This window comes from Carettochelys insculpta, chromosome 11 (genome assembly GCF_033958435.1).
Source record: "Carettochelys insculpta isolate YL-2023 chromosome 11, ASM3395843v1, whole genome shotgun sequence".
Taxonomy (NCBI): domain Eukaryota; kingdom Metazoa; phylum Chordata; order Testudines; family Carettochelyidae; genus Carettochelys; species Carettochelys insculpta.
The window spans coordinates 40,375,180-40,396,891 of record NC_134147.1 but is presented as its reverse complement, the minus strand read 5'-3'; the positions used below and the strand labels follow the sequence as shown (position 1 = coordinate 40,396,891).

At 40.2% G+C, this 21,712-nt stretch overlaps 1 protein-coding gene across 16 annotated transcripts in view; it reads right to left on the bottom strand.

The window, feature by feature from the left end:
- Positions 1-978: 978 nt before the first annotated feature.
- Positions 979-21,712, bottom strand: part of FOXP1 (forkhead box P1) — a 556,626-nt gene continuing 535,892 nt past the window's right edge. For all 16 annotated transcript variants that reach the window (XM_075005970.1, XM_075005965.1, XM_075005964.1 and 13 more), the window contains 4 exons: positions 18,120-18,241; positions 15,614-15,683; positions 10,290-10,456; positions 979-4,223 (listed from right to left, as the gene is read on the bottom strand). In XM_075005970.1, coding sequence (XP_074862071.1) covers positions 4,079-4,223; positions 10,290-10,456; positions 15,614-15,683; positions 18,120-18,241 — 504 coding nt within the window. In that variant the 3' untranslated portion in view covers positions 979-4,078. The remainder of the gene's footprint in view (positions 4,224-10,289; positions 10,457-15,613; positions 15,684-18,119; positions 18,242-21,712) is intronic.

Here is a 21,712-nt window from a genome sequence, read left to right as displayed (position 1 = left end):
TGGGAATTGTACTTGAACTCTCGTAAGCGACAATCAAAAAAGGTAATATTTTGTGGTCACCATTATTCTACATAAGCCTTGATTTTTTTTCATATCACTTCTAGTCAAATGCAGAAACCTCAGAGGTTTTACATTTACAAACTTTTCTTTGTGGACAAGGAAGGCTTTGACTCTCATTCCTGACAGCGATTTACCTGATACATGGTACTACTTTCATAATATGTACGCTTTTCTTTGAGAAAAAAAACATGTAACAAATTGTCTTTACATCTTGGCACCTTGTAAAGTTTTTTTTTTCCTTTATACAAAAGTTCAATAGTTTGACACGCCCCATTATTAATCACTACTTCACTGATAAACTTTGAAAGTGTGACCCTGGAATTCATCATGCAAAATATTTACTGCAGCAGGAGAAAAACATTTTTTAAAACAACTTTTTTTTTGGTTTTTTTTTGTTTTTTGTTTTTTGTTTGTTTTTTTTTAAGTTTTCAAATGTATGAACCTTTGTTTAAGACAGCCAGAAATGGCAGTGGTAAGATAACAGAAGGGGTGGGAAAGTATAAAAAAACCCATACCCCCAGCTCAACACAAACTGTACAAAAGAGGCTTCAATCAATGGTAACAGGAGAAAAAAATAATCTGTCAACTATGTTACAATTTAAAAGCCAAAACAACAACAACAACAACAACAACAAAAAGTCAGGGATTTTCTCCCACATGTCAGCAAATGTCATCCAATATTCTTAAAGCAAGGATAACTAAATAAAATACATGTGCAGCATATTCTGCATTCCATTACATACAGTAGTTTTTTTTCCAAAGCTTTTTTTTTTAAAAGTATAATTAATATAAAGCAGTTGCACAAAAAGCAAAAGGTGTTTTTGACAAACAGGTATGCGTTTATTCCTTTGGAGGAATGGTATCTTAAAAAAAAAAAAAAAAATAGACCTTTCCCCCCCTTTCCTCCCTCCCTCCCCACAAAAAAAAAAAAAAAGACAAAGGCTCACACAGACACATTGGGATATATATGTACAACATAACAAACCCCACCCTAAATAAGCAACTGTCTGTCCAAAAGGATATTGAATCAGAATTTTAAAAATCATAGTGAAGTTTGCTTGATGTAAAGCCTGAGATTTTTAGTTGGTTCATCTGAAAGGCTGAGACACCTGCCAGATATGTTAAAATCTAATTTTTATTTCTTTTTCTCTTTTTTCTTTATTTTGCTACAGTCTTTAGACTAGCATGCAAGACATACAACTAAGTGCAACTGAGTGAAATGTATTTTTTATTTACTCATTCCCTAACAGTTTGAACTGAGGTATGCGTACTAACAGTTTCTCATGCTGTTATCTTTACTCATGTCTAGCTACACATGCTGAGAATGAACTAATCTACCAGATTTTTATCCTCTTTTGAATACCGAACTAACCAGCAAACCACTCAGTTTAGAAGCACAGGGACCATGTCTCATGATCCCCATCTGGCTACTGCTGGCACGTCATGAAGCTGCCTGGATATAATTAAAAAAAAAGTTTCAAATGACCACAGACTGCCCCCCCCTTTTTTTCCTTTTCTTATTTCTCTCTCTTTTTAAACAGTATGCAGAGTTGAGCTTCAGAAAAGTAACTGTCAATAAAATTTGTTGTACCAAAGCTTATGTGTGGACAGGAGTGTTATTTCCTTATGAAAAACGCTGATCAAAAACTAAAAACTCAGCAGATGTGCCAAGATCAATCAAAAATAAAGCAGTCTTCTTAGCACAATCCTAAAACAAAAGTGGCATACAATCTGTAAAAACAAAGACCCCAAAATATTTTTTTTTAAATTCTAGGAATACTATTATGTGATCCAGTAAAACTGTTCTCTTTTGTGTTTTATTAAACTGTCTCCTTTATCTGATATGCCAATTTTCTGCAAAGTAACTGCGTCTGCTTTTCTCCAGCTCCCTTCTTACGGCTCCCTCTGTAACACTGTTTCCTAGTTTTAGCCTCAAAAACTCGCTTCAATTTCTCTTTACAGAATTTTGATTTGGTCGCTGTAAAGGAACACGAATAAAAGGTAACTTTGGTTCAGTCGTTTCTTGGCCATCTAAATTTACTAGAATAAAGGAGCAGTTTCCCCTCTCAGGTTAGCAATAGCACATATCTTGTCATTTCCCTCTAAATTCTTCAACCTCCCTTGATCAACAATAAGAGGATATTTGGCTTCATAAGATAAAGCATATAACAGAGAACATAATTTACTTTTGTGTAATATCTTTGGTAATTTTAGGGGGGAAAGGTACAAAGAAGAATATAAATTAAGCTCTGAAAGCCTTTTTTTTGTGGACATAATAATTAAACAAAAAGCTACAATCCTACATAAATAAATGAGTGACAGAAAAGTGGTCGCAGAATGAAAGTGTTTTTGGTGACTGAGGTGCACGGACCTGTAACAATAGCTTTCAGTGTGTAATTTTTGCTTTGAAGAGCACTGTCAGTTTTACTGAACAAGCCCAGTGCTATTTTTCCTCCTCCTTCCCCTCCACTCTTTACTTTTGAGGTTTTGATACTGGCTGGTGTAATATTGCATAACAATCTTAACTGCAGTACTGAATTTGCACAGTTGAAATTAACACTTTAGCATTCGTGGGCTCAGTCCTTATTAACTACCATAACAAGTTTAATCTGAAATCTAATTTGTATTCAAACAGATTAATGCCACCAAGCAACCCTACGCTGATGTTTCCCTGAGAAACATCACCACATATTACATCAGTTTAATGAAGTCATCTTTTCAACCACTATGCGCAAATGAAAAAAATAATAATTAATGTACAGGTACCCATCTCGGTAATCGCAGATATCCCAGAAAGATTTGTTGGCCCATTAAAACTCATGTTAAACAACTGAGAGCCTGCCACTGTAGTATTCATTCTCTAATGAAGTGAATTCTGTTGGTGCTGCATATGTTTCTTTGTGCTGTTCAATTTTGTGGCATTTGCTAATATTCACCACTGCTGCCAAAAAAAAGAATTAAAATAAAATAAAATCAAAAACTAAAACCAAAAATAAACTAAAAATATCCCTGCTTTGTGGAATGAATGCGTGTTGCTTTCTACAGTATTTCTATGTTCGCCTGTCATTCATTCTCATTCTTACAGTGCTTCCCTTCTGTCGCTCTCTCTGTTGGACGACCCTTCGGTGCATATAGTGCAGCATTTGGGACCTTTTCAAAAAAGCAGACACCAAAATGGAATGTTTTCCACAGCTAAAGAAAACATGATGGCATCTGAAGGAGACTGGAATGAATGACGGAAAAAAACTACAAACAATTCCATGACATTCAGCTTTGTATAATAAAAACACCTATTAACATTCATCACAAAGTACAGAAAACATTAAGCCTCCAAGAGGCCCTGGGCCGAGATGTGGCCTGAGGTCAGAACTTAAAATGGTAGAGTAGAAGTGGGGTCAGGGTGGGAAAGTAAAAGCAATACATTAAAAAGTTTGGGATAATTTTTCTTGCAACTCCTCACCAGTACACAGACAGGTGTGGTCGCCCCACACACGCCTCCCCATCCCAAATGGAAGCAAAAAAAAAAAAGGGTGGGGGTGGGGGTGAGGGGGTAAAGGCAGTGATAACCAACATGCAGTACTGTGCAAATATGTTGTCCATTGGAATCCTTAAAATCTGGGCAAAGGCTTGATCTGCAGTTTAGGTGTACATGCTCCGAATTTGATGTCCTCAGTGTCCAAGATTGGCAGGACTGCAGTTCAAAACCTGCTGCTAAATGTGGGTAGCTGAATCAGTTTAGCAAATTTACAACACTGATGTTGACTGTAAGAGAGGAAAATCCCAAGTACCAAACAAGTCCATCCAATGCACAGAGTACAAATTCCTTTTTTCAACAAAAAGTAGAAAAATCAAAAATACTCCCAAATGGGATACTTGATGGCACTAAGAGTTAACATATTTCATAGCTGTCAAAGTGTGCTGAGAATCCTCCCGACTGTACAATAACGGAGAGATTTCACAGCTAAATTTGACGTGTTTTTTTCTATCTTCATTCTCAGGGTAATGACATCAGACATACTCATTCTATGTCCTCATTTACAGGTTCATCTTCGTAATCTCTGTCGTGGTCAAAATCTGGACTGTGATTGGCTGTTGTCACTAAGGATAGCGGGCCTTCGTTTTCATCCGGATCCAACGGTTCTTCTTTGACATGCACAGGGTGCCTAGGAAAATTAAAACAGTCAATGTTTTAAAACTACTTTGTTCGGCTTTGGCAATAGTGACATGTTTTTTGGAAAAACTGAAGGCCTGACTTCCAGAAGTGCTGAGCCCTGGGCAGTTCAGACTAGTTTCTCCAGGCATTGCAGGCAGGTCCCTGGGGCAAGACAGGAGCAGGGAACTATGGCACCACATTCCAGAAGGGGCGGGGCCAAGAGGGGTCAGCCCTCAGGGCCGCTCAGACCATGCCACTGCCCACCTTACAGCTGGATAGCCAGAACAGGGCTGCTGCAGCATTTTAAAGAGTCCCGAAGCTCCAGACACTGCCACAGTAGCAGTGACAGTGGGGGGAGCTCCAGCCCCCTTAGAAAGGCCAGGCTTGGGGAAAATTGCCCCCCGTTGCTCCCGGCAGGCCTGGTTGTGGTGAACAGCACCTATGAAATGCAAGCCAATGAACTTTTAGGTTTGCTGCTAAAGAAAATTTAAAAAATCCACCACCAAAAGGCCTGTGCCTAAGAATGTGTCTACAATTACTTAACTTCAGTGGGAAAATATCCGGAGAGAGGCACTTGCTTAAAGATGGTTTATTCGCAGGATTTAGAGAAAATGCTCTCAACTGACATTAAGTTGATTAACACAATCTTCAGATAAATATGTGAAATAAGCATAGTAAAGCAAAATCGCGGTTTGTCAGCCCATTGAGCTGGTGGAGGCGGGACGAATCATTGCTGGCTGTGTGTTCTGCTTTGCTAGTTAACATGCAGAACCTGTGAGACAACTCTCCAGAGGACGACCCCAAGTGAGGTTCTATCATTAATCAACTTCAAGCAAACACAGCAAAGAGACACCATGATACATGCTTTAAACTCCAAATTAATGCATATTTTCACAAACTGTCAATAAGGGAAGAAAAGCGCTGCCAGGAAACACAAACGGAGAGGAAAAGGCTCGCTCAACACAACAATATGATAAGAAAGCAGAGCCCTAACGAGAATAATAACACTGTCAGCTGTAAACAAGGCAGAACATGATCCTCAGCTCATGGTGGGCACACGGATGCACTAAAGAGATGCGATCTGCCAAATTTCTCATTACAGACTAACACATGAATAACCCGCAGGGGAACGTGGGTTGGTCATTCAAAATGAGACTGATAACAATTGAAAAATGTTGTTCGTAAATCATATTTACAACAAATCCTTTACAAATACAAATTACCTTTTTTGTTCCGTAGCTTTTGATGTGTAAAATAGCCATGTGAGTCAATACTGTCTTGGGGGTGGGACTTCATAGGAAAGTCGGATTTTATTGACATTATCAAGTATTAATAACATGACATGCCAATGGAGACCCTGTTTGCCTCCTAAATAATTAATGTCGCAGGCGATCCCTTAAAATAAACTGTTAATGAGTTCAAGTCTCACTCTGTCTCTCCTTGAGTTGCTATTCACCTCCCACCATGTGGGTTGCTCTCTAGCCAGCCTGATTTAACCCCTTCATGTCAGCTATGTAAAGAAATCGTAAGTGCAAACATTCTTGGTTAAGAACTTTTTTATTTTTCTTACAAGGCACTAGGTTAGGATAAAGGGTGTAAAATAATTAACCTTCATTTTATGATTCTGGCTGCATGGGAATGACAATGTTTTTTGTTTCACTTATCTGTACATAATAAGGGGGAAAATAAATTTGTAAATTAAGGATCCAGTCCCAGTATTTGAACTAGTGGTGACTGTGACTGCCTATCTTCTAAAATGTGGTGTTATACATTGGTATGCAAAGAAAAGAGATAATGCCAAAAGAAAAGCATGTAATAATAAAAACACTTAGCTCTTATAAAGTGCTGAGATCAGCTTCAATATCCCCCTTTTACAGATGGGGATACTGAGGCACAGGGCAGCAAAGTGACTTGCTCAAAGTCACCTATCCAGGACCATCTTTTTGCTTCCTTTTTGTACAGCACCTAGCACAATGGAGCCCTGTTTCATTACTAGGATTTCTACACGCTACAGTAATATAACATAATGATGGTGGTAGAGCTGCGAATAAAACTTAAGGCTCTGGAGTCCCTGTCCAGGGCTTTATCTATTAGGCTGCACTGCATACTTGCATACAGTATCAGAAAGAAGGGCCCGAGTGGGAAAATTATCTTCTTCCTGGGATTGCGCAGTTTCCAAGGTTATTTCTCACGTGCCAGCATATCCAACAATCAATCAAACAGGCTTACACATTACCAAGAAACTCTAACAAAAATGGTGCCAGCAGATTGGGCGGCAGGGGGTGGGGGTTGACATTGGCTGCACTTGTACAACTGTTAAGTATATCAAGCAAGGGTCTGTGAATAAAACTGATCTGTCTCCTGTCCAATTAGTGTTAAGTTTATTGGGGAAAATTTGGTTTAGTTTCTCCCCAAGATATTAGACGCCTTTTTGCTCTGGAGATTTGGATGTGGAAAGAGCTGTGGATGCCAATACACGTTAATGCACAACTTGCATACCACACTGTTGTGCTCTTCAGAGTAAATGTCCATGCCATCACAGAAAGGGGTCTCCAGCATCACCAGCTGATGGGAGCTGCACTTACACAGAGACACTGGCAAAAGAGATGCCACAAAACCCATGATGGCTGCTAACATAACAGATGGTGAGTGACTATCCTACCTCCTCTTTACCGTTTCATGGATTTTAACCAGGGTAGGCCATTCATTTTGTAGAAATGTTTGAATATTTCATTAGGAAATCCAAGATCAGGCCAAACTCACCTGTTTTAATGCAAATCTGCAATGGAATCCAGGTTTTTCCAAAAGGTTCTTGAACCTTTCCAAAGCAACCGCAGGGCAGCTCATGGTTTTGTTTTGAAAGCATGTGAAACTGTATGGTTTTGACTGAGTTTCACTTTGAAGTTTGGGTTTGTCCCCAGAAGCAATGCACAACGCACTGGGGATGCAAAGCCAAGTGAATGGAAACCAGTGAGGAGGGTGGAAGGAAGCCAAGGGAGAAACAGCTACAGAAAGTCACAAAGCTCTAATATATGCCTATATACCCCTCCTTCCCCCACGTACTTAATGCTGGGCAAAAGTCAAAGGAGCGAGAATTCAGTCTGAAGCAATCATCTCCCCAAGTTAGGATGTTTATCTGAACTTCCCAACCTTCACGCAGAAAATGTGTGTGGAAAAAACCAACAAAAACAACATTCGGTTTAAAGAGTGCAATGCTGAGAGGCAGGGGGGGATTTTTTTAATTTGCTAAGCCAGCTTGAATCCCTATTTAGTCATCCTTGTTTAAGAGCAGAATTTTAAGACATTTCATTTAACTGAAACGTCCAAGGATTCACAAGGGGTTAACAATAAATAACCTCCCTGGACACAGTTTCCCTTATTTTCACATTTGAGTAATTCTTTTGTTTGTCCACTCTGGGAACAGAGGAGTTTTTAATAAAGCCGACTGTTGTTTAAAGCCACAGTGTTCTGGTGGTGCACACAGCATGGAATAGTTTGCTTTGTGGCTACCTTTGGAGCATATCAGGATGAAAGCGTTATGTCCCCAAGCTGTAATTATGTGACTACTTTCTAGTGTTTCAAAAGCGGGAGGAGGGAGTAGCAGTAGTTCAATGTGTCATAAAAAGGAAAGAAATGAATGGTAATGAGACTTCAGCTAAAGTGTTGTACTTGCTTAGTTGTCATGTTAACAAGGTCTTCTAAACCTTATGATAAAGTTTAAGGCTTGATTTATTCCAATATACTGGAACTGTTAAAAAACAATTTGCATTATGGCAGAGAAGTGTGTTTTGGAAAAGAATAAATGTCATTATAAAGTGTACTTAATGGAAATAAGATATTGCAAAGAGTAACTCTCGATGACACAGAGTCTGCACTGGAAATCTGATGTTGACATATAATTATATTTAGCAAACAGTGTAAACCCTGTGACGTTTGAACAGCATCCTGCTTCATGGCCTTTCAAAGTATTTCAAAGCACGTGCTTAATGGGAAAGCCCACAAGCTGCTATGACAGTACACACCTGGCTGCATATTTACTTAAAAGGAAATGTTCAGTACAGAACATGCACTGTCATTTTGAGAGTATGGAATCATTCGAGACAATCTGTTTCATACTACAACTCCAAAAGGGATTTTCAGGGGGCTGACAGTGAGAATCTTTCTATGTCTTGTGTCTGAGGTGCCTTTCACCTCAGTATCTAACATCCTCAACAATGGGTACTAAATGCAGTAAGGGTCATAGCCAGGCTTTCCCATAAGCTGAGCACTGGGATGGCCACCCAGATGATTAACAGAGACCCCAGAGCTGGCAGAGTGTGTTTCTACTGGTGGTGCATATCCACACATGCTTTGGTATACACAACAAAATTTACTCTGCCCCGGGTGAAAAAAATTAGAGGGAACATTGGCCTCAACTATGTATATGGCTCTAGGAAATGTGCTTCTCTGTTTTCCCCCCTTGTTATTCCTCCTACCCCACACTTCCTTCAAAAACAATGAAATCCTAGATGAAACGAGAAGTATACGAACTGCACTGGTTCTGAACCTTACAAAAAACCTGGATGAAAGGACATTTATCAACATTCAGGTCAGTATGATAGCTTAGGAGCCCATATTCTAGGGAAAAAAATTCATCACCTTCTATTCCTTCTCTCCTAAAACTCTACATGGGTATAACCAATTGTGACTAAAACTGCCTGAAGAGGAATCCATTTGTGATAATACTAACAGTGTGTCACATAATGCGACTTTGGGAACGATAATTAATACTGCACAAACAATCACTGCGAAAGCTAAACTCATTATTCAAATGTTTTGAAGTAAATGGTAAAAGACAATGTTCAAATTAATTATGAATTAAAAATGAATGTTGCCATCTTGAAAGATAATTTTCAAAGCACATTGTGCACTGATTTAAAATGCTAGAATATCAAAGTATCCAGAGCTTTAGATTCCTGCCCCTTCCTCCTGCCTGCCCTCACCCCCAATAACATATTATGAAGGTGGGAAACTTTTTTTTTTGCCATTAAATTCTAATTAGTTTCTCAACTAATTACTATGATGGTATTAGGTTAATGTTTCTCTGCTTTTTTATTTAAACCTACTTTTGTAAAGCCTGTATTCAAATTACTTCTAAGTAAAAGGTTACAGGTTACTAGGATTTTTTTTTTCTAAACGAGAGTATTGGTAATTCGGCCAATGATTTTATGGTGTTTAATGAACAACCAGATAAAATGCAGTGTGTTCTCAGCTGTTCACTCACAGAAGTAGTTCCAAATAAAGAGTTTTTTTTTTTTCAATTGGAGAACTGTGTAACTTATACACTCTGCTTTCCTTTCTAGCTGCCAAATTTTGCTGCACATAATTTGGGGAGCAGGGGAAAATTTACAGTTTTGCAAACTCACTCAGTCACCCATAAATATTGAACACACCCACAGCGACAGCAAACCATTCCTGGCTTACCCACTCTTTACCTAGCACTCCATCTTGGCTTCATTTACATTTAGCATGGACAAAAATGCCCCATTACTTCAAATGGTTTTAGAAGCACTCATTACATTTCCATCTATTGCGATAATGCGCTTGTTAATTTTCCTTTTGATATTTTAAGAGCAATCTAGAAATCATGCATACCTTCATATGTGCCATCATTAATGTCTAGCAATATGCTTGTCTGCCAAACAGTACAAAAATGAGCTAAACAAGCTCTTTTCCTCAGCTATACCCCACCAAGTCTGTTTATTGGGTCACATGAAGTAGGCCAAAACAAAAATTTTTCATAATGTTGCCTGAGCTTGTTTTTGTCTCTCTGTGGACTGGGATTGAACAAAGAGAATGGCAAATGAGTCAACAATTTTATAGCTGTGTGCACTTGTCAGACAGGATTGAGTTGATTGGTTTTGTGTGGAACTTGGTAAATGATCCTTTTATGTTCAAATCAGCTTAAATATTTTCAGAAGCTCAGATTTTTATTTTTTCTGTCTGGGATTAGAATTTCAAACCCAGTCTTTGAAAAATATCACAGTCACATTTTAGCAGAGCCCTAAACAAACATACACCTTTATACTGTACTTACATTGCTTGCATAGGGGAACGGCCTGGACTACTGTCACTCCCATTACTGTTCGTATGCTCCATTGCACCATTAAGATCTTCCCTCATAGCACTGGCTAAATTGCCCAGAGTGGGATTTCCCATGGAAGCAGTAGTGTATAGAGGTATACTATTATCAGCCATTGAAGCCTGCCAAGGATAAAGGAAAACTGTATGAAGTAGCATGCCTTACATGTTTAAGTACAGCACAACACACCTGCATATTCACAAACACTCTTCTCATTTACATAGTTGCAATTACTGGTTTTAAAAATGTATTTAAAAAAAGAGTCTTGAACTGACTGCACCAGGGTAGACACTGCATAATTTGCAAGAGGATTTATGAGTTCAAACCTGCATTGACCATCAGTGCAGGAGAGGACAGTTCCTGCTATTCCCCATTTGACTATTGTGCTTAATGGAAAAAGCAAGTGTACTGTTTTCTGTTTTCATGATACCATCTTATTTCTGATGCTTTCTTTAAAAAAGTGTAAAAAAAATAAAGCAAGTACAGCAATCTCATTCAGCTGAGGAGTCCATTCTACCCGACCACAAAACTGCTATGAAATATCTCAGACATGTGTGAGCAGTTACAGAGGGTTAAAGTTTTCTCTTAGATATGCTGGGGCAAATCCAGAATAAAGCCAACTGGTGCACTGGTCGAGATGTACACCAAAAGCTGAAGTCAGGCCTTTAGCACAGGTGACAGAAATCTAAGATGTAACCAGGCAGGGTAAATTGGGATGGTGTTCTCTCTCTCTTTAAGCCTCTATTATTATCAGAGAGATTATAGATTTCATACCACTGAGACATTATTCTCTTTCTTGTACGTACTATCACAGACCTGTTTCAATCCTCTTCTTGCAGAAGAGGAAAAAACAGTTAAACATTTTCCTTCTCTTTTCAGATTTAATGGTTGCTAGTGTTTATTATATGCTCATTTTTGATCATTTTAACAGGGCTGTTGTATAATCAGCAAGTCAGGCGTGCTGCACACATTCAAACCTCCTCTGGGCTAGTACAATACCATCATGTATTGATGGGAATAGAACATCCTTGAGTCCTGGGCACACGTTTTTTTCCGGTGTTTAAAAGGCAGAAGCCCTTTTAAACTCAAGGACCATTTGGCTCATCTGTGAACCAGCATCAATGGCTTTCAGACACGTCCCAGCACAGAAAGCCACAGATGTTGGCTCTATAGTGGTCAACCTAGTTGGGAAAAGGTCAGCCACCTGCTACAGTCAAATCAAAAAGAATCCATCAGCACCATGGCTGGATGAGGCAAGACTGCCCAGAGGAGGATAATTCATGCAAATGTGCCTCCCCACCTGGTGCTCTCTGCTGTTGCCCATTCTGGGAATGCTCCTCACTCGAACCCTGAGAGCTGCTCCTATTCAAGCACAAATGTGTATGAGGAAAGGACCCAGCTATGAGAACAACCTCCCACTTTTACTTCTCTAAACATCTGATCAAATGTGATCCTAAAAGCTACTCCTGCAAAGAGGATTATTTTCACCTTTTTGATTCAAAATGGAGCAAACTAATTTTGATTATGGGAATGCAAAGACAGGCTCACATTTCCTGCAGTTTGCAAAATAATAAGACAAGCTCTTTCCCCACAGAGATAACTTGTAATTGCAATAAAGCAATTTATTTGGGAAGAGGTGGGACAGAGGATGCACCTGACATAATTACTTCTTGCAAACCACGGTTCAACAAATGACTCTGAATTAGCAGGGAGTGATGGGTAGTTTGGCAATACAGGTCAGACTTGTTACCTAGAAACACCGCAGTTTCTTAAACCCCTTTAGCTGGGAGGTTAGGCAGAGGGCCTCAGAGTGTTCCCTCTAATTTTTCCATCCACAGGCAAAATAAATTTTATCTGCACCTAGGCATGTGCAGATGTGCAACTACCAATCGAAACATGTGCTGCCAGCTGCGGCTGGCTCGGGGGGCTCTGCTAATCAGCTGGATGGCACCTGACTCTCTCCTGGGTGGCTGCCCAAGTGCTCAGCTTACAGGAAACACTGGCCTCAAGAGAGGAGACTTGGGCAGATTTCTGGTGTAGCCTGGTGTTTCCATCCAAGACAGAAAGACACGCCCGCTTTGTACTTGAAATATTAGCAGGTCTCTTTTCCAGGTATACGCAGAAAGGGCAGAGGCAGATAAACATTTGAAAATGAACCAGCGGTGCTAACCAAACTGGTCAGAACCTGCCCCAGGATGTAGGATCAGTTTCAGTGTTGAGAGATTTTACCCCTCAGTGCTGCTCACGATAGGAGGTGAAAAGGGAGCGAATGGCCCAGTTAACATATGGAGCATTATGTTTTCCACCTTTCAGGGGACAAACTCATTAGTACTCAGCTCCTCCTACCCTGCTGTACTTGTTCACATAGGAACTCACGCCACTAGGTCCCACAGAGGGTGGGTACTGACAGCTGCTTCAGCTCTGCTGGGGATGCAGCACAGATTTCAGGAGTGTTCCTTACACAGGGCTTGCCTTCCCCACACGGTAGCTCGATGCTGCAGTGATCGAGCCACCATATCGCATCTGCTTAGACATGATAAAATAAATTGCAAGTATGCTCCTGTTGAGTCCAGTACTCCACCAAGATGAGAAGAGCTGCTGGAGTCAACGGGAGAGCAGCCGACACCAACCTTACCACACAAAAGACACTGGAATAAGTACATTGACTTTGCGTCTCTTAGATTAACTGGGGAGGTGGAGAAAGGAGGGTGGATAGCACGGACTAGGCCTTAGTCAGGTAGAGTAGGATGGAATCCCTGGCAGACCCATCAATGTTGTCAGGACAGGGAAAAAGATAAAGCTTCTAGGCCTGCCCCACAATGAGAATTCAGACCCCTATACCTTCTATGCACAGAGCTGGGAAGAGAAAGATGCTACTTCTCCCTGACCATGAGGGAAAGCAGGCCTCAGAAAATGTCAGCAATGTGTGGGTGCAGCTACTGAAGGCTCTACCACCACCCCTTGGAAAAAATGCCTATTTTTTAAGGCACATAACTTTTACTTTTCAGTAGGTCTCAAAACAGGAACCCACCTATTTTTTGAGGGCAGACAACAGACAGGTCTGTGCACAGAGAGCACACTTCTTGTCAATAACTGACAGTTTGGTTCAACATGTCCATAGAAAGGAAAAATCATACCTTAGACTAGTAAGTATATTTTACAAACTGTGCTATTTCAGCCATGTTTCTTATGCATAGAACAGTATGTTATGCCAATGATTTCATTTTTGGCGACTGCTCAGAGTCCTTTTGAACATCAAAGGATGCTCCACCACTTTGCAGAAGACCATAAGATGTAGAGTTTTTGCTACAACAGGTTGAACTTCTCTAATCCAGAGCACCCATGTTCGGCAACATCCATAATCCAGCATGATTTTAGTTAGTTGGACAACCACTTATTATGGGTTTGATTAAGTTTCCCATGGTCCCATAAAGTTTGTTTACAGCCACCAGTCCTGGCTGTCGGTGTTCTGTGCTGTTATTTAGCTGTAATTTACCCCTAAATGTCTTCTAAGAGCCCAGTAAGCAGTGGAAGTATTGGTAACATGTTAGGCAATATTGACCTCCCAAGGTTCAGCAAATTGTCTTGTTCAGCATCAGTCAGGTTCCAAGGGTGCCAGATGAGAGAGGTTCAGCCTGTAGTTAGAAACAGTCTGATAATGGGGGAGAGGAGAGAAAGGAGCCTGCCAGTGTATCTTACTCCTAATAAAACCTTGTTATTTAATTAGCACAAAGTTATCTTGAGACACTGTTTATTGACAAGAATCAAAATATTTTTGGAAAACCTGCCCAGATTCTCATCTGAATCAAGTTGTTTGTTTAGCATTGTCTGAAAACAATTGTTTTGAACAACTGGAAAACAAAAATAGTTTTGGGGCTTTCACAAAAGACAAGAATGGAAGAAAACGTGTTTTAGAAAGAAGACATGAACAGTACCGTACGATAAGCATATTAATTGAAATTAGTTGCATAGCTAACAGAATCTGAAGGAATGCAGGATCATTTCATTTTTGCCTCTCAGCTTCATGAATGTAAAATGTGCTTGTAATTTTAACGCTATTCAACAGTCAAAGCAGTCTTTAAAAATCACACTGCACAAGGCTCAAGGGAAAATAAGTTACTAATGAATGGTATTTACAGTTGCTTCATTTAAACATGCTTTCATTTGCTTTTCAGAAGTTACGGCATTAACTGAAATAATTAGGAGAAATGCACAGTATCACTTCCCTCCTATTAATCTGTTTTCTTATTAAAAAATAAAATAAAATAAATTGCCTAAATTGCAAAGCCAGTAAATCTTCCACAACACTTAATTGCTCAAACACCCCACATTTAATCCACCGAACAGAGCTTAACTTTCGTGAACATCTTGGGAAGGTACTCTATGAATGTGTGGGCCTCCTTGTGTAGTCAGTGACTACCTTGTAGCAAATGCACGTGAGGATCTTATGGCAAGATGAAGGCTTTTTTAGTGATTGGGGAAACTGTGTGGAAGAGGTGTGAAAGCACAAACGAATTAGTAGGCAAAATTTAAAAAAAAAATAAAAAAGCCTGTTAATTATGTTAGTTGTTACTGTACTGAACTCTGAGCTCATTGGCAATATTTGAGACAGAAACAAATAATTCTACTAGAAATTTGCCCAAAAAAAGAATGAAGCAAACATGCATTGTATTTATTTTGTATAACATACAAAAGATGTCTCAGACGTACACAGAAATGTATACCATGCACGTACATTTATTTCACAGTATAGGAATGATGTATCTAAATATCCTTTATCATTTCTGACATCTCTACTTCTTTACAAAGTAAACTAAACATTTAACAACAATCGAAAAATATGAAAAAAATACTTGTTAAAAGAAGGTGAAGGGAAGGGATCTGCTTTCCCTTTAAAGCCATGAACAATAGAAGGTCATGTGACACAGTATCCTATCATTCAGCACATTAATAGCTGTGCTAGAGTAATTACACTTGTGGTATTTTTGCCTCAAGTGAAATTCTGAAATAAGAGGATGGAAATTATGATACTGCTGATAAATATTAATAAGTGAACTTTTAATTTTTTTGCCACAATATTCAAAATGCTAAGCATCTAGCTAATGCTGAAGCAGCCTGATATGTGTTTGCCTCCAGGGACTATGATGCTTTATGCACTTAAGAAAAAAGTTTAACGGAATTAAAATTTAATATCTAATTAGAGCAAGGCTCATATATTTTGAAATGAGTGGGGAAGACACATGCCTCTGTTGCATGTTTGTTACAGTCATTAATCTTACCTGTAAAGCAGCATTGAGAGGTGTGCAGTAGGTGTGGCTGGTCTGTATGTTTTTAATAAGAGAAGGGTTACTGCATAAGAAAAAAATAAAAAGTAGAGTTAAGTGCAAACTACTCATCGTGTGTTTCCATCGTGTTACGTTTCTTCTCACACCAGAAAACTACAGATTGTTGTTTTCCAGAAAAGTTTTCTTTTGTTTTTTAAACTCACATGTTTTAGTTGAATGGCTACTATATTTGCATTTGCCTTCAATTAAATACGGAATACCATTATTTCAATCTCTAACAGCTACAGCATCTTATGTTCTAATGGCCAGTTGCAATATTACGTATTGGCGTTTGTTGTCCTCTAAGCTGTGTATGCAACAGAATTTTCTCCAAGTTCTTCCTATCCAAAAGTCAGTTACTACATAAAAGGTCCTTAATAAAGTGACCACCATTAATGGCATTATGGACTATTTAAACTTGTATACTGGGTGATTTATGGAGTAGCTGGCACTAGTGTCCTCCGCAGATGTATACAAGAATTCTAATAAGCTGAACTTAAAAATTTTTGCTTTCTAAGTTGTATTCTTTTCTGCTAGACAAATCTCCTGACAGCACACTTGGCTATCCTGCAGCCCAAAGCATTTTTGTTGTGGGTGACTGAGGGAAAGTGGAATGGTTGATATTGTGGCACTAGAAGGGACTGGTAGGCAACATTTGTGATGACACTCTGAGTCAGGGAGCACTTGTGGAAAGGTATCCCACTGTGGTTCTTTGAAACACTACTTCAGAATTTGTGGCCAAGATTTATAAAACAGGCCTGAATTACAGAATGTGCAGAGCTTTCCTCCTGTCTTAGCTGGCTCCCAAATCCCCCACACCAAGGCAGGGAAGGCCCAGGGCTGACAATCCCTATATAGAATACAATTTTGTTTCTGTGTTGAAACAAGACACAGTGACAGCTGTCTTAAACTGACCGCCTACACACAGCTACCCCTCTAAGATCACCCCTGGGACCAGCAAAACAGTGCTCCTGAACAAGTGGTCTTCAACTAACGGAAACCTTAGGGATATTTTAAAGTGATCATTTTAAAGAGGGGGTCTGTTTGTAATCTTTACTGCAGGTCCAACTGTAGTACAGTAGACCCCTGACTTACATGTTGGTTGTGTTCCTGGGCAACTACGCGCAAGACAAATTTTGCATAAATTGGGACTGGGTAGGGGAGGGGCCCTGCTGCTTTTGCTCCCCTGTTGCTGGCTGCACCTGGCTCCCTGCGCCTGTGAGCGGCAGGTGCCCAGAGCCAGGCGCTGCTGCGTTGGTCAGTTTCCTGGTTCCAGTGAGCGGTGGGGAGCCAGGAACCAGGCAGCAGCCTGGCTTCTAGCTCCCCTCCACTGCGTTGGTCTGTTTCCTGGCTCCCCTTGCCTTGCAAGAGCTGGGACACTGACCAGCACTGCTGCGCCTGGCTCTGGGCTTCCCGCCGCTCACAATTTTGACTCACATTATTGTAAGAAATACGTAAGTTGAAATCGTCTAAGTCGGGGGTCAACTGTAATATCAAAACACTGTGGGGGCATTTCAGTTATTTGTTTGAGGAATATCAATTTGTATTTCTGTGCTAAGAATTGTGAAACAAAGCATATAAGCGAATCAAAGAGAAAATAAACCCAATCTCCTTTGCCTAAAAAGCTTTCTTGATAAGCAACTGCACGGAGTATCTGCTCTAGCAGCAGTATACTGTAGCCGAAATTGCAGTATAAACAATATTACAACTAATATCAGAGAAGTATTATCACAGGCATCTGTGTTATTAGAGCAGGAACAAGCGCAACACATATATAAAACCACAACATTTAGTTTCTTTCGCAGCAAAGGTGAGGTCACGGTTTCATGAAATGCAAGTCTACATGAGATGGGTAGATCATGCAAAGCAAAGCAACAGCAGAAAAAAAAATAAAAGCAAGTAAAAGCTCTTACTGTGCAATAAGCTCGCCAAAGTTTTCATCAGGGCAGAATTTTCGAGGGCGGCCTCGTTGAATATGACGGCCTCGTTTAAACTCTTCATCATCAACAGTCCAAAAGGACCCAAACTCATCCTCTACTCTGATAAAGCACTTATGCAGTGAGAGGTTGGTGCGAATGGCACCCTGGGACAAGAGCAGCAGCAAAGGAGATGAAGTGGAAACAAAGGGACATGGGATTGGGGACAGAACAGACATCAAATACAGGGAAAAGGAAAAAGAAAATAAAATGCAATAAGCATAAGCAAATGGTTTGTGAGGGTTAATATGCATTGCCACCTAAAAGCTACTAGCATGTGATGCAACAAACACCAAGCAAGCAGGGGCAAGGGTTCTGGTGGGCATACAAACAGTAGTGATGAGATGCTTTTCTTTGTTTCCCTTAACTGAAACAATGTGAAACCACCTGTGTTGGTCTAACACCATCTAGCAGCCAAAAGCCTCTACGTTAAACTGTAAGCATGATCCAAGCTAGGCTAAGAAGTTCAAACATGGTGGACGTACCCACTGATCTTTTGTGGCCTTCGTTTTTGGAACTCTAGTTCATCCACTGTCCATACTGCCCCTTTAACGTTTTCTACTCGTACAAAACACTTGTGAAGACTAAGATTATGACGCACTGCATTCTGCAGCAGGTATAAAAGAGAAAACATTCAAAAACTTTCCATGAGAAAATACTCATCATTGTCCAAGAACAGCAGCACAGTCAGCTTGACAGACCTTATTTGTAAAGATAACTTCATTCCCTTTACCCCCAACCCTCACCCTCCTTTTCCCAATGAACCCAATTGTTACACCTTTAAGAGCTTATTTTCCAAACATAAAAATAAAATCTCAAAGCCAGGAAGTCAGGTTATTTTGTCCATTATTCATGGTGCGAATGAGAACCTCCATCGTTTTACGTACTCACATCAGTTCACAGCACATTTCATATACAGTTAGAGTAATAATGGCTAAAAAATTTTCAAAACGAGTGACAGTTTGTAACAGAAACTTATCCTCCCCTGGAAAAAGAAAACAGTTTAAAAAGACAAGAGACTTTCATGTGACTACAAAGGGCTCAGCCGGGCGAAGAGGCATTGGAGCTGGGGTTTTGTGGTTTTCCGCAGCTGGATTAATGTGAATCAGGTGCTGAACGCCTTTCCTCACCAAGTGTCTGGAGGGTTAGCAGCACCCCAGTGACCAGCACAGTGCATCAAGTCATGTCTTCCACTGCATGCTCATATTGGAAGTTGGCTCTCACTTCTGCCAGGCTACGGCAGTGACCGAACTGAGCCTCTGCCAATAACACACATGAGGAGAGCGCTCAGAAACAAAGTGATAATCTCCCCACATGTAGAGACATGGTTTTTTTTTCCTCCTCTTATGGCTGCTAGGCATCTTTCCTGGGTATTTTGGAGATAAGGTCCTGATGGTGAGACCCAATTCTGTTGGCTGTAATCCAGTCCTTCTGCAGGATGGAACCACCAGATCTGCAACATCTTCTGAATTTGGCCTAAGGCTGACGGAATGAGGCATTTCTTATGCAAACACCATCAGTTGCATCTCCTGTGTCTTTGCTCTGCCTGAGTACCTATTATTAGCAAGTCTGTGCCACCTGCATCTTTGTGACCACTGTGCAGTGGTAAAGCCATGCACATTTGTAATAACTTTTCTCCTCTATTACCATTGCATTGCCACTGAAAGAGGATCAGTCAGCAGTGGAAGGGGAGTGGGACATTTGCTGCAAACATGCAGGCAAACAAACTATATCCATCGTCCTTGGCACCCATTGATCTAGTCAATCTGGTTGACTTGTTAGCAGGTGCAATGCCAGCCAAACACACGGGCATGCGTCTAGGCAACCAGAAGACTAAACACATTGTTTACGACCATTGGGTCTGGATGACGGAAGGAGTTCTAATTATGAATGTCTAAATCAATCGGCGAACAAAGGTTATAAAGAGTGCATTTGTCATGTAAATTAAGAGGCAGTGTTGGTGCATCTGTGAGGGAAGAGCTGGGAGCCTTTTGCTACTTTTTCTAAGCAGTTTCTCTGTGTGGCTAACCTCTCTCCATGCACAATAGCAAAAGATTCAGCATACGGACTCTCTCTTTAATATGTCAGCACCATGTCAATGTGTCTTATGCACTCAATCCTGTGGTTGGGGTGTGTGTCACAAGTCTGCCATACTAAATCCACATAAGTCTGAAGCTTCTCCACTTGGTTATCGTATTGGTCTCTTTGTGAGCTCATGGGGATATCAGTGCTGGGTGACCTTTTTCTTTGAAACAGGGTAGAGGGTGATGCTGAAGCTCTGAGAAAGTCCCAATATTTGTCTGGGGGTCTGATTTTTTTGCATCCGCCCCACATCAATGTACGAAATTTTGGGCACAACAGCTGTTTTCAACACTGAAGCTCGAATATACACATTTTCTCATTTGTTTCAGTGTGACAATATTTTCAACAGAACCAGGGCTGACTTCATCTGTACTGAGTCAGACTGTTCCTCCTGCACTGAGATAAACAGAATCCTACTGCTTGGCACAGTGCCCTGTTAGGGGAACCTGACACAGGACGGGGTTTAAATCAGTGTAATTCAAGCAAAGTTTCCAGTGCAAATGGGAACATTTTCAAGATTGTAACAAAATGTAAAATAACAACAACAGACTTTGGATCAGCTTTACACATGGTCAAAAATATTTCCCACAGTGAAAACCAACACTGTAGCCTAATGCAGCAACTGATCAAATGCAGCCAGAAAAATGGATGGTCTAAGTTTGTAAACAGTCTCTGTATAAACAGCTGAACAGCATTATCTGCATTCTTCTTCAAATATATTTATTACTGAATAAATAATTGATGATCTGACCCTGGTATAGTGAAGTCACTGGCAGTCCTGCCACTGCTTTTAGAAGGACTGGATCAGGCCTTGATTGAATATGCTGACACAGATAACTCAAATATTTGCGAGGCGTTTGGGAAAAGATGTCTTAGCATTCCGTGTTTATATAGGACCACCTGCTTTGTGAGTTCATAAAGCACGACTGTTTTGATTTTCCTGCTTCTATATTCTTGCTCTCCAACAGTTTTATCTGAACAATACCCCCACACGCTTCAAAGCCACATCTGCATCTTCCGCCTTATGGCTGCAATTCCCTTGCAGCAAATTACTACTCCAAAAAACAAGCAAGCAGACATTGCCTCTGACCTGTCAGAACCAGTTCAGAATTTCTCATGCTCTGCTTAACACAAAAATTAGGTGCTGTTATTGTAAGTTTATTTACCTTGTTAAAAATATTTGTACGCAAGCCACTTTTTCAGAAAAATTACCCTGAATATGCTTGAAGGTACTAAATGAAAGGATTTGTTACTTTAAGAACTGTTCAGGCTCTGCCGCATTTGGTGAAGTGTTTCATTTATACATTTTTTTTTCTATTTTTTGGGGGGTGGGGGGTAGGGTTGGGTTGCGGAGGAAAGGAGAGCTCAGGTGTATTCATCCACTACAGGTCAAGAGTTTTTTTAAAAATTAGGCTCTGGATAGTAAAGCTCAAATGTAAAGAAGATATTTTCATGTCTATAACAGGTCGACTGCAAGAAAGTTCCACTCTACATCTGAATATAATGTGTGTGTGTGTGTGTGTGTGTGTGTGTGTGTGTGTGTGTGTGTACATATAAAAAAAAAAAATCAGGAACACACTAGTTCTGCCATGTTTAAAGAAGTGCACGCTACTGAAAGTGTTAACACCAAACTGTTTCTCTAGAACAACATTTTCAAAATGCCCTTGAAAAACACATTAATTCAAGAAAATTGATTTCTTTTTTTAATGCTTAGGAAGATGCAGATAAAACGCTGCCCAACTTTTTCAACTGAGGGTATCTCTACACTTACTGGAAGATTGACGCGATAGCGGTCAGTCTTCTGGGGTTTGATTTAGCACACCTCGCAGAGCCGCACTAAGTGTAACCATCAGGACTCCACTGTTGACCCTAGTACTCCCACTAGGGGGACAGCAGGAAAAATTGATCTAGGATTCACTGACTCCAGCTATGTAATTCCCGTAGCTGGAGTGTCATATCTTAAAGTCGATTTTCCCCATCCTGTAGACCTAGCCTA